Source organism: Manis pentadactyla, chromosome 7, assembly GCF_030020395.1.
Source record: "Manis pentadactyla isolate mManPen7 chromosome 7, mManPen7.hap1, whole genome shotgun sequence".
NCBI classification, from domain to species: Eukaryota; Metazoa; Chordata; class Mammalia; order Pholidota; family Manidae; genus Manis; species Manis pentadactyla.
In genome coordinates, this window is record NC_080025.1 from 92,982,689 (window position 1) to 92,996,472 (window position 13,784).

At 34.4% G+C, this 13,784-nt stretch overlaps 1 protein-coding gene across 1 annotated transcript in view; it reads left to right on the forward strand.

Annotated features, from left to right (window-relative positions):
- The window catches only part of HDAC9 (histone deacetylase 9), a 930,736-nt gene that overhangs the window by 650,619 nt on the left and 266,333 nt on the right, over nucleotides 1-13,784 (forward strand). The window contains exons 18-19 of the mRNA XM_057504568.1: nucleotides 8,553-8,673; nucleotides 12,563-12,612. Coding sequence (XP_057360551.1) covers nucleotides 8,553-8,673; nucleotides 12,563-12,612 — 171 coding nt within the window. The remainder of the gene's footprint in view (nucleotides 1-8,552; nucleotides 8,674-12,562; nucleotides 12,613-13,784) is intronic.

A 13,784-nucleotide genomic window follows, 5' to 3' on the forward strand; every position in this document is an offset into this window, starting at 1 on the left:
ATCATCATACTCATTGGAGGGATGTTAAACATAGTTTGCTGGGCTTCAACCCCAGAGTTTCAGATGCAGTAGGAGTGGGGACCTGTTAGAGTGGGGTCCAAGAATTTGTATTGCTAATGTGTGTCTGGGTAATCCTAACACTGCTGATCTGAGCACCATACTTTGATGACAGTGATATATCCATTCAACAGTACTTACCAAGAGTTTGAATTTCCCAGGCTTCTGTGTAAGGAGGCGGCGATGTAATACTGAGAAGATGCACCCCCTGCCTTCACAGTGGTTACTATCTGGTGGGTTCAGTAGACATTAATCAAATGATCACACAAATAAATATGTAATTACAAGCTCCCAAGAGGTTTTGAGTCACTAGTTTTATATTACATTGATTTTTAAAGACTTGTGTTATTGACTGAGCTTGGTAAAGAAACAAAATAAGAAAGACTATTGTCAGCTGCCTCCATTGTCTTGACAACATCAAAAGGACCCTTTAAGCAAGAGTAGGGGGAAAAAGTTATATATCAGAGTGCAAAGAAGGAAGTATTCCAGGCTTTATGTTGATCTTGCCCTCCTTCTCTTTATTCATATTCAATTTCTATTTGGGTTACTATTTGACCAGGACAAAAGGTAAGGAATATCAATTCTGCCAGCATACAGAGACTAAGTCAGTTTTCCTCAGCCAACAGAGTAGTCAGTCCTGCAATTACACAATGATATGATAGAAAAGATGGCCATTTGAAAACCTTAAAAGGGCTCCTTGGCTTCAAAACAATAAACTGATCCAAAAATGAAGCTAACCATATTGTGTCAATTCATTTAACAGTGTAGACAGTGAATCAAAATGAATTCCTCCAAAGGTTTTTGTTTGCTATTAGATTTGACCTTAGTCCTGCCATTAGTTATATGTGTACTTTTGTCAAACCACTTAATCTTACTGATCTTTGGTTTTTCCCATGTGTAAGAAGACGTTGTTAGGCAGGATATTTGCTGAGATCTCTTCCAGCTTTATAGTGTGTGAAATTAGATGGCTAAGGAGTTCATTTAGAACATAACACTTTCTTTGGCTAAGAGTTGTCGAAATTTTTAAGATGTTTTAGTAAACACATTGCTCTTAATTTGTAACCTATAGTGTAAATTGGCTGTGCTTACTAGTCCTGATTAGTAGCCAGAGAAAACATTAGTCCTCATTATATTAGATTACAGTGGTTACATGGGTTAACTTCTTTTGGCATGACGTGGCACTGTTTTCACAAAGCTGAGGTGGTTAGTAGTCTTTCATGCCAATACTGTTTAATTTTTTCCCCTATTGAATCATTCATACTTAGTTTAGTGATTCTGTTGGGAGCAAAAAGCAAAACCAGCAGCTTTCTTGTCAACGTAAGAAATGTACCTTCCAGGGTCATTTGCTGTCCTCTTCAGAAATTAGTTTTTTGATTAGGTAGCCAGGTTTCTTAAGTGTATGTGCCCCTGAAGAAAAGAATGTGCTCTTCTGTGCTTAAGAAATTGCAGAGAATGACCCATCATCTGTTAGAAATGTACTTGGGAATTGTTTATCCAGAAGAGCTCATGACTCTCAGCTCCACCAAGCCACCCACAGACATTTGCTTGGTCTCACATTTGTTTTGAGAATAATAACATTTTATAATGCTATCCTTGGATTACACATGATGTAGAATTTGCATTGCTTCTTTGTGACTAATATTGAGTAACTTTGTTTTGCTTAATTCATAAGTAAAAACCATAAGCAACATTCTGTGCTGAAATGTTTAACTCTTTTATTCAAGTGCCAACACAAAGTAATTACAAAACAATTTTGGGACACAAACCCAAGCTACTGTTGCCCCTGTGGAACTTCTCAGCAGTTCCATTGAGAAAAGTAGTAGAGAAAGGATTTAGCATAAAATCTTAAGATGCCAGGGAGCTGAGGGATAGGATCTCCAGCACATTATCCTGTACACACAGGTGATTTTAAAATACCTTGTGCAAATCTAAAGAAATAAAATACTCTTTGGAGAAATACTTCTGGAATGTGTGAGTTTTCTGACATCTGTGTTACAAAGCACTGAATTCTGCAAGTTAATGGATATTCAATTAAATACTTGTTTTATGAGTAATCCAACTGGATGGCAGCACATAACAACTATTGTTTAGTTTGCAAAAAAATGAATGTGTGTGTGTGTGTCTTAGAATTTAACCACAAAGCAGTAAGAAACTCAAATAGGGAGTCTTGTGAATTATCTCTGAAGGATATGGCTGTCTTGGGGAGCAGTACAAATGACCTAGATGTGATGAGTAGACAAGGATACATTATGTCATTATTATAAGAGATGTTTGTGTATCACATTAGAGTGAACCCAGGCAGGTAAGTATAATAAAAATATGTATGCAGCCTATTATCAGAATCAAGATGATTTGGGATCTTTTTATTTTTAGTTCTGTGAAAAATAAAGGGCTAATGTAGAAAACAATAAGGAAACAATACTGGACTCTTTTCTGAGTCCATTTGGAAAGTGTTACAGGATTTTTTTAAGCAACAGCATTAAAGCTTATTAGCACAAATGAATAATTATATATTTTTCATCCATCAGAAAAAGTAGCCCTAAAGTAACACAAATATTTGTTGTAACAAAATTATTATAAAAAAATCAATATTGTGACCCAAGCCATTAAAATGCTCATTTGTAATATTGTTTAAAAAATAATTACAATGGAGAATATTCAGTTCCATAAAAATAGTGAAAATTGAACAGTTACAGTAAGGGATAACTTTTTTCTTACTTTTCATTAGCATAATAATTTGAAATGGTGGAAATAAACTTTAAAAAATACATAGTGCCTATGCTTCTTACTACCCAGGCCTTTATTATTGAATGAGATTTGCTGTTTTTTTGAAGTGCTTTTGAAATTGCTCTTTGCCCTGAAGTAGTTTTAAGTAAATTATAATGACTGAATCGAGCAGTATTACAAGCAGGTAAGAGGCACTTGTCATTTCAAAGATCACAGCCTTCTTTGTCCCAGCCATTTATGTGTTGGTCAGTGCAGTGTCAGTATGTTGAATTCCTATGAGCATGAAGAATCAAGAGCTCCCTTTACATGTGGTTCTCAATCTAGGCTCCCTGTTAAAATCCATGGGGAGGTTCTAAGTATCTGGATGCCAGGCTATACCCACAGTTAATCAGAAGCTCTGGAGGCAGGGCTCAGGCATCAGTACCTTTTAAACTTAATTCCAAAGTACAACCTATACTAAAAATCACTGCAACAGAAATTCAACTTATAACAAGCTTGATGAGGTAAAGACAAACAGGTGAATGGGGTCAAATATTTGGAGATGGTAGAGTAGCAGAAGTAATCATTACCTAAGTAACAGAGGTGGCCTTAACTCAAAAGTTCCATATGTACAAAATCTTAAAAATTGTGTAATATTTTATTATTTTGAAATTGTCACAAGCTGGGAATATGTATGCTAAAAATACTCATATTTTAATTACAATTAAACATACAATAAATGAGTTTCAAGGAATAGCTAGTGTCATTTTGAAACTGTCATAGAGCTTCTCTGTCCCCTCAATCATAATAATTTATAATTTTTGGTTATTATATTTGTTTGCCTAAGGCAAATCTGTAAGTCAAATAATGCATATAAAGGATGCATATAAAGGATATTTTATTAAGTTTTTATTGTGTGTAAGATTATTTCGTAGAAAATTTTATCGCTTTAACGCTAAAAGGGTGCTTTGGAGTAATTTGATCAAACCTCCTTATGTTTGTAAATGAAGGCAAAGGCCCAGGAAGGCACCTCATAGCTGGCTGTAAGCACGTTAAGGCCATGTGGGAGTCAGAACCCAGAAATCAGGGCTCCTGACTTGCAAATATTTTCTTTCCATGTAATCAAAAGAAAAAAACACAAAAGGTATTGGGCTGCCCGCCTGTTTAGTTGCTTCCTTCCTTCTTTCATTCCCCTTTATAAAAAAACCTCTGAGGAGAACAGGTCATTAGAAGATGAGGGACATATAGAAGGAGTGAATGCATTTGTGGGGAGAGCATACAGACTGGCTTTTATGTAACATTTGAGGAAGCAATTGGTTGTAGCATTTGAAAACTCCAGTTGGGGATGAGCAATGAGACCAGATTTGTATATTTGTTGTTGAAGAGAGAAAACTGTATTAAGCATAATGAACAGGCCATGGACTGATTCATTAAGTATGGAATTTACAACAGAGGGTAACTTTGACACTCAAAAGTCATTTATGATCCTTTTTTAACTCTGTGAGTCTGCAATCCTGTGAATTTTTATAGAAAAAAATCCATCCCTTTATTTAGGGACACTGGATGAAATATTCTCAGAAAATGAGATATTTCAGTGGAAATTCTTAGCTAATATGCTGCCACTTTGAGAATGATTAAAGAAAATGGGGTCTCCCCCAGAAGGGGCAGGTACTTTGACTTGTCAAATTTCAGTTGGACATTTTCTCTTAGTTTGGAACTGCCACAAAATGAGCCCTTTCATGTCCTCAATAATACCAAACCAATGCAATCCATCTGTTCTGCTAAATTATTTCTAGTTCCCTAACCAAAGGCACTGCTTTTTCATGCATTTTATCATGATTTTATGCCCTTTATTATATTTTACAAAAGGTTCTGATTCCTCCAGGGCCAATGAGAACTGATTAGGACACTGGCCCCAATCCAGGCTTTGAACACAGGAGGGGAAGGAATAGAACTGTTTCCTTTTTTCTCTGCTCCTTGGCAGAAAAAAATATGAATCTATACCGTGTGTGTGCTCTGTGTGTGGGTGGGTGTGGGTAGGCTGCATTTTATCCTGTCACAGTATGACTTTGTAGATCATGTTCAGAACATTCCTTCTATAATCAAGTTGCATTAATGGGCTTTATTTCAGAAAGACTATTTCTTTAGGAAAGAATCATGGTGGGTTGTGAGACTCAATGATATGGTCATTTTAAACAACTTTAGTCAAACTTCAAACCTGAATGTAGACTGTTTGGGGCTCTTAACTAAGTTAAAGATTCCATACTTTGGGTGCTGAGCCCAGAGCAGGTACTCAGTGCACCTAAGCTTCTTTCCTAGGCTCAGGAAGAAACGTGGCATGCAAGTCACAAAGAATATTTAACAATGAACATGCCCTGCATCACAGCATGTCTTTATTAAGAAGACGAAAGAAGAGCCGTAAGCTTCCTTTCCTCAGCCTATTAGGACCTATCTTTGGATCTCAAGTGAGAAATACCCAGATAAACACCATCCTTTACATGCATTCAGTTGTCCAGATATATTCAGAATTCTCAAAAATCCTTTTGATCAGATTCATAGATGACTTTAGATAGACATCCTGAAGACTGAATAGCTCTGAGAACGGAAGTCAGTATCTCCCTAAATTAGCATTATCACAGCACTTTATCCTATTTTGTGACTCATTATGCTGTTGACCTTTGACTGAAGAGAACATCATGAGGGAGAAATGAAGGAATAAAGGGTACACAGGAAACAGAAAATACAGGAAGAAACTAAATGAAAATATCTGTGTTTAAGCATAAACATGTAATATAATAAATTACTGAGGATAGTACCCAAAAATGAGGACTGCTGGAGACTTCAATTTGAGAGGAAAAGTTAAACATGATCAATTCAATACATTTGACAAAAGTGAAGCAAAACAGAACTATTCCAGGAGATCATAGGTTAGGAAAAAGGAAAGCTGTTGCTGTTGCAGAGTTTTTAGCTTAGTCATCTGCCAAGTTCCCATGGCAGTGCCCCTGTGAGATATAAATCTCAAAACATACTTTCTCCAGATAGAAACACTTTTCATACTGAGTTGGTTTTCACTTCCCTCTTTCTGTAGAAACATGTACATCCTGTTTGTGAGGCTTTTTCTCCAACAGCCCTAGAAACAGAATAAGAACTTCCTTATTGTCAGTTAATTATTATAGTAACAATTATTTTTTAAGAAATATGTTCTATAATAATAATAAGCCTGTGTAAAATATTTCCTGTGGTCAAAAGGAAGCGTGAGGGGGGGAGAGAAATCAAAATGAAAACTTATGAACTGTGTTGCACTTTAATGGTGAGGGGAGAACTAGGTGTAAACTAGAATGGAGTATGCTTAGAATAAGTAAATGCTGAATAGGCTGGGCCAGGTGCTCTATCCTTACTGTTAGTTAACTGATACTACACAAGGGCGCGACTGACATTCAGCTGATATCCTCTTACATTTTATCAGCACTTGGATACTTTCAATAATTGAATCTTGTTAGCAGATGATTTTAAAATGTGTGATTGAACTTTCATCATGAATACTAGGGGATTGTGGGAGAATGATAAATGAATTGGGACAAGCATGGGGGTGTATGGTATGCAAATATATATGACTAGTTTATGAAAACATATTATTAATGGTATTAAATGCTAAAGCAGAGGTAAGAATTCATTGTAGAGCTGAAAAAATATAGAAGAAGAGAAAGGGGAAAAAGCAATGAAGCTTTAAGATAGGTATCTAAGCATGGGTCTGATTATTAGCTACATAACTGACATTGTTTAAGATGCAGAGGTCTCACTCCATCAACATGTAAGATCTTGGATTTCATGGACTCATAGAAATGAGAGCTGGAAGCCCGATGACTTCATGGTGTTCATTATCTCGCCAGACTAGAACTGTTTGCCGCAGTCCGGTTTGCCGTGCTCTGCTCAGTCCAGTTTCAGATGGCTCAGATCATGGACTTACTAGCATTTATCTTGGGGGGTTTTTCCCCAGCTGAAATCCCACAGTTAAAATGTTGCCCTTTAATATTGACTTTGAACTTTCTCTTGCTCATTTTATCTTACTTGTCATTCTACTTCTTTGAATGTTCTTCTGGTCTTCCATAGATATCTCCAAATTTAATGTTTACCAGCAAGCCACCTAGGTCAATAACATGTTTGTTTATTGATCGAATAATAGCTGACCAGATGGCCATCTTTAACTTTGCCTTACTCTTCAGCATTACCTACCTAGTTTCATTTCATCATTCAATACCTAACTAGGAATAATTTTCCTAAAGCATATTTTAATTTTTCTAAAAACATAAGTTAGTTGTCAAAAACAGAAATTTCAATGCTATGACAAAGCTCCATAAACATTAGTTTGTTTATTTGGCACATGATGGCAGTGTCACATTTCTGTTTTACATCGCTCCTGTTACCTACCTCCTGCCCCCTGGGTTCCCCAACATTCCTTTCTCACTGTGACATGATGATTTATTTTCAGTGACAAGCCCAGTTCTGCTCACTACCCAGTAAACTCCTAGAAAGTATCAGTACATCAAGATTTTCCCAGCCTGCCTTCAAAGTGAACCACACATCAACAGCCACAACATCATCTTAAACGAGGGAGGTTGAGTACAGAGTTCTCCTGGTGCTGCGGGAGGGGCTTTGTCACCTGGTATTTCCAGGTCACCTGCTGAGAGGACACTAATACGTTATCTTATACATGCCTTGTTGTGATACATATTTTAAGTGAAATAATAAATACCATCTGAGTAATTTTAGGATGCCAAGCAATTTTCAAAAATAAGGCTAGTTAATGTCATATACTAGCATGGTGTTCATTGGGCTTGCAGACTTGTCCACTTAGACCTGTGGCCAGGAAGAACACTTTACTAATTGATTAACTGAAGTTTAACTTAATACACAGTTTTGGCTATGTTGAAGGACCATTCTTGGCTAGCTGAAGTGAAAGTGTCTGCCCTGCCATGTGTGTAAAAATATTGACTGAGTCTAGAATGTCTTAAACTATCTCTGGTTGATCAGCAGTTACTGTTTTTGTTTAATTTCCATTCTTTCACAGACTAATGCTTTTATACAATTCATTAAATATAATATTCCACAAAAGTGAAATAAAGATTGAAGACATGTATGATTAGGTTAGATTCGACAGACATAAAAATACTCCGTCAATTTACTATAAGAGTTTCTAAATATTTATTCTGAATTTCTATGCAGACCTCATCACAGACCATTCACAAACAGTTCTTGAACTGTTACTAAAATATAGGACACAGTTTGAGTAACATTATCTAGATTAACAATACTATGAGGTGCATACCCATGAAGTGACTGGCATATTTGAGAATACATTAAAATGTGATGGTGCTTATTTATGCTCTTTAAGAAACAATAAGGGATTTGTTCCAACTCCTTCAGGTGAGTGTGAAATAAGATTTTAATGAATTTACTTCTCAGCTAAACAGTAACCCTTGTTTGTTTTTAAACTGATACTTTTACAGAGGAGTTAACTAGTAATTTCTATGTTATAGGTACCTCTTGTATGCCAAAGAAGAATATACTCTCTGTCAATTGCCCATTAGGCATAAACAATTCATTGCATCTGAACCTAGCATACACTCATTTTTCAGATATTATTATGCTACTTTACTAAGCAGATCAGTGTGACATTCCTGCACGATGAAACTCAGCCCTTTATTAATCATCTTAAATGTGACTTGGGGTCTACTTTTCTTCTGGCTGTTGTCAGCGAAGTACTGTAGGCTTCTGTTGTTTTCTTTCAGCGAATTCAAGGTCGAAAAGCCAGCCTAGAGGAAATACAGCTTGTTCATTCCGAACATCACTCCCTGTTGTATGGCACCAACCCCCTGGATGGACAGAAGCTGGACCCCAGGACACTCTTAGGTCTGTATGAGCCTCCATTCTACTGAGAACAGCACATTCCAGCACTATCATTAGTCAATAGTGGTGTCAGTTCAGAGTACTTGGCAAGCAGTGTGACAAAGAATCGGCTTTTTCAACAGCATTACTCTGTGGAATGAGTCATTCACATTAGAAGCCAATGTAGATTAAGAAAATCCTGCATTGGAAAAAAATGGCAATGCAAATTCATGGTGTTTATTTTTAAATTAACCCTTATATGAATAGCATTTGTTTCACAGCATCTTCCCACATGGGAAAAAACGCATTGTTGAAGCATTTTTTTTTTAACATTTTTAAACTAAAAAAAAAGACTTCTATATTCTTTATGCAAATTTATTTTCACTTTTCCCATTTGTTCCATGTCCTTCAGTTCTTTTTTCTATGACCTTAACAGACAAAAAGCATACTATGATTTATTTTAAATGAAAACTTATTACTTGCCCAGAGCACTACATTTTATAGTAAGATTATATTTTAAATCTTAATATAATCTCTTTAAGCCATGCCATAACTATGGAACTAAACAGGTAGATGGCAGAAGTAGAAAATTAATAAACATACATTTTAGTTAATTTTTCAACCTTTCCCCACAGATTTTAAATAAAATTTATGTTGCACAGCTTTATATATTATATGAGTGATAGAAATCAACAGATTTTTGGAGAAAGCTTAGGTAGAAACTGAGGGAAATGGAAACACATAATAATTACTCAATTTTTAGAAAACATAAAATTTGATTATGAAAACAATTTCTGTAGTAGAATTAAAGTTACATATTAATATATAGGCAAATAAGTCAATATAAACATACATACTACATATTTTTTTCTTTTCTGTTGAAGGAATCAGTATCTGTGCATGTAAATCCTTTACATAAAGTACTTCTTTTGCTGTGGACACTATATAATAAACGTCTGTATTTTAGCATGAATTAATAGTCTCACCCAGTTTACCACAAGGATAAAGTAAGCCAAACATTAACTCCCATGATTTTGTGATGTCAAATTACTAAGTCATTTTAAGATAGGAAGCTGTGTACATTTTATTATTTTTTTAATTAAGTGAAAACAAGTAGAAAGCCTTCCCAATTTTTTTTTTTACTGTATTCTCACACTATTAAGTCAACCTAGGTGTAGGAGTAGGTACTTTGGATTGAACTGGGATACACTTACATGTAGGTGAGAGATTTCCAAAACAACCATTATTCCACATTATAAGAGAACATATATATTTGTAGAGGAAATGAAGTTAAACCTTTAGCAACTTCAAACTATTTTACTTATGAAACAGGGCAGTACCACCTTTTAAAATGAAATTAAACACTTTTGAACAGGACTTATTTTCTCAAAATAGTCAACATATATATCATTTAAAAATTTGATGGTTTAAAAGTGAATCTCTAATTTAGAACTTAGAGGTCCTTTTCTTGTATGTACATGAGGAAAACAGCAAGTACCAATAATTAAATTAAAAATTTTTTGATCCAAATAAATAGGCCATTTATCTCATTAGCTTAAGTATATAATGTAGGATAATATTCAACCAACTGATGATTTTAGAATTAGCTTTAGATACACATTTGGAATTCAATAGGAATTTCCAGGGATCCGTGCAACCACCGCAGCAGTGTGTGCAGGGACACAAAGATCAACAAGGATGTTACCCTGTTCGGTGTTGATGTCAAGGACTAAATTCAACTTTGATAACATTTCTGAACTACTACACTTTCTCCTGTGAATCCAGAAACCTAGCTGACTTGCCTGAATTCAAATTCTAAGTGAATAATCCCATTTGTTTAAAAGTTTAACTTTTCATAGTTTTTGGTTCTCTATGAAATTTGAATTCTTGTGGCTTATTTTTACTTACATCTAAAAGACCAGATTGAAGCTTCCATGTGTAAATATACAGATATTCATAACCATCAAGATATTCTCTCTTTTCCTGTTATTTCACCCCATACATTCCTCTTCCTTTCCCAACCCCTCCCAACACAGATGGGTGTGTATCTGTTTCAGTGTGCACACACATTGAATGGAAATTCATTTAGTTGCATGACTTTTCTAAGTTAAATATATATAAATTGATACTACTACTCTTGATAGTTGTGTTCTGGAGTCAGGAGGAAGGATTTAAATAAAAGTTCATTATAACCAGACTTATCAGTCTTTGTATCTTGAAAGACATCTATATAAAATAATTAGATTTGAAAATGGGCACCATTTTTCTCTTTAAATACTCTAGACCTTGTAAGGTGACACTTTAAAAACATTCTCTTCAATTATTTCTGGTGCAAGGTTTTCCTTAGCATTAATATTCCTGTCATTCTTACTACCAGTTTTCATTACCTTGTGGCTAGCCAGATCTCAGTCCATGGATAAGGCAATATAAAATTATTAAAAAGTAAATCCAGTCAATTGAGTGAATTAAAATTTTTACACATCACTAAATTTAAATTATTATTTGGCTGTTTTGTATTATTGTAAACCATTAGTAAATAAGATTTTCCTAAAGTAGCATGTCATTTATTTTCCTTATTCTCTTACAGTTTAATAATTTTAAAAAATTACTTTATTATATTTTAATATTATCCCTTCTCACTGCCTATAGAATGAAGAGTTCAGATATTAAAGTATGCAATATTATATGTTTTAATTTCATATATGACATAGTACATCCTTGCAAAATATTCAAGGATGTAGCAATATCTTTGTTATGAGAAAAAAGTTAAGAAAACTTTACCCCTCCCCAAGCTATCCATAATTTTTATGTGTCTTTTACTATTGTCAGTGTTCCAATTTTAATATTTTTCTGTGATTTTCTTTGTCAACTTACTTTTTTTCCATGAACATCCTTATATATATATAACAAGATGTCTTATCTTTTCATTTGCACTTAACTAATGCATACAATTTATCATTTTCAAAACAAACTTTCTTCAGTGACAGTAAAATCTAGACTTTTACTGACATGGCATGTGAATTCCATCACAAGCCTGTTTTTAATTTTCACTGTTATTTTTTCATTGATCATCAGCAGAACAACTGAACTGGGATAGTTGAAATGGAGGTTTGTACCTTGTTCTCCCACTAATCTCTTGAATGATCTCAGTCACTTAAGAACCTTTTGACTATGATATGGAAATGTACACTGCTTTGCCCTTTAACTACATTGCAAGGCTGAGTTCAGTCTTAGTGGTTTAGTAGTGTTTTTGTTTCCTCTATTCATGTAGCAGATAATGTAGAAAATAAAATGCAAATAAGCAAAATAAAATTTCATGAAATGTCAATCCCGAGACAGTCACAAATAAGATATTTTGGCATATATTTTAAAGATGTATGTAGATGCCCCAAAAGGGTTATCCTTTTTATAGTTTTTTGTGGCTTGTGTGTTTAAAAATTATGAATATTGTAGAAGCTTATAATATGTTTGGTCTTGGCTTTCTCTAAATGAGAAATTAAAAATAAGTCTACATATTTGAATATTTTAATTTTTGAAACATTTAAGAAATGACTATTTCATAAACCTTGTTGCTCAAACATCACAATAGAGGAATACACTCAATGAATAGCTGAGTTATTTGAATTATAAATAAAAAATATATTGTGATGTATTATATGATGTATAAGGTGATCAAAATCTTGAGACTCAAATTCATAAATATGTGTTCATGTGGTTCAATAGACTCTACATGTAATAATTCTTGTATTAATTTGCTTTGAGTTCTTACATATCTAAAATTTGATCATTTTCCTTCTGAGTCAGATGATAAACACACGTGGCATAATGTTAAGTGTTTATAAATATCCCCAAACTAAGAAACTGTAACTATATCCTCAACTTACATATTTTTTCATGTCTTCTTACTGTGTAGGTGACACCTCTCAAAAGTTCTTTTCTTCATTACCTTGTGGTGGACTTGGGGTAAGTAGAATTTGTTTCTGCTTTTACATAACATAAAGTTCCAAAAATATATTCTTTGATTTATCTATTCAGTTATTTTTAAGTCTCTTTCCCAATAAAAGTTATACTAGACTTCAGGATTGGCTACATAATGCAGGGCTCATTTCCAAATGAAATGCAGATCCCCTTGACTCAAAAATTTTAAGATGCAGCAGATTAAGTATGGGGCTCTTCTAACTGTAAGGACCTGTATTACTGCACTAGTCACATGTCCAGCTTTTCCAGACTTTTATGTAGCTAAAGAAAAGGTTATAAGTAAGGGTTTAACACAGCTTTATAGCAGAATTCAGTTTTCAGTAGAATCACACACAGTATGCATATCCACTATATTCCTGATGAAACAACATAAACGTCACAAAGTGCTTTGCATTGTGGGACATTTTGTTTGTGAACCTCCTGGGGCCGTTTTTGTGTTCAATAATTAACAAAGCCTTTTTGACCCAGGATATTTATACTACATTTCAAGGACAAATTTGTTCAAGTCCAGCGATACATGAAGAAAAACGTCTACATTTTTGTGAATGATTAGAACATTGCCTATAACTTGAAATCTGTTTAAAGTTAACCCTTACCAGTAACAAACCATCATCCTATACAACTAAGTGCTAAGTCATGTTAAGACAACATGAATCTACATCAAGTTTCCAAAGACGAAGGAATTTAAGTAAATTAGGATTTTTGGATATTGGAATGAAAGAATAAAACTAGTCTTGTTCATGTCCTATTGTAGGCAATATTTTGCTCTGTGTTTTATATAGGGAAATCCCACATATTTTCAGTAAATTCTGTCATTTTAGTGATGCTAGATTTAGTAAGGATAATCTTTCTATTCCTTCACTTCTAATTCTGTCTTTTCTAGAAATAAGAATGAGAACTACAACCAGTATCTGTTTGGACTTTATACACAATATACAACTGAGCTTCATAACAGCTTTGTAAAATAGTTAGTTACTATTATTAACAATATATTGTAGATGAGAAAATGAAGGCTCAGAGAAGTGAGGTTATTTTCCTGAAGCCACAGAGAAAAGGATGAAAGGCTGAAAAGTGTGAGGTTGATGTGTATGTCCATGTGGAGGAGTTCCAAAAGAGCTTCTCAGGTCCTTCCACATCTCCTGTCTCAGCAGGCCAGC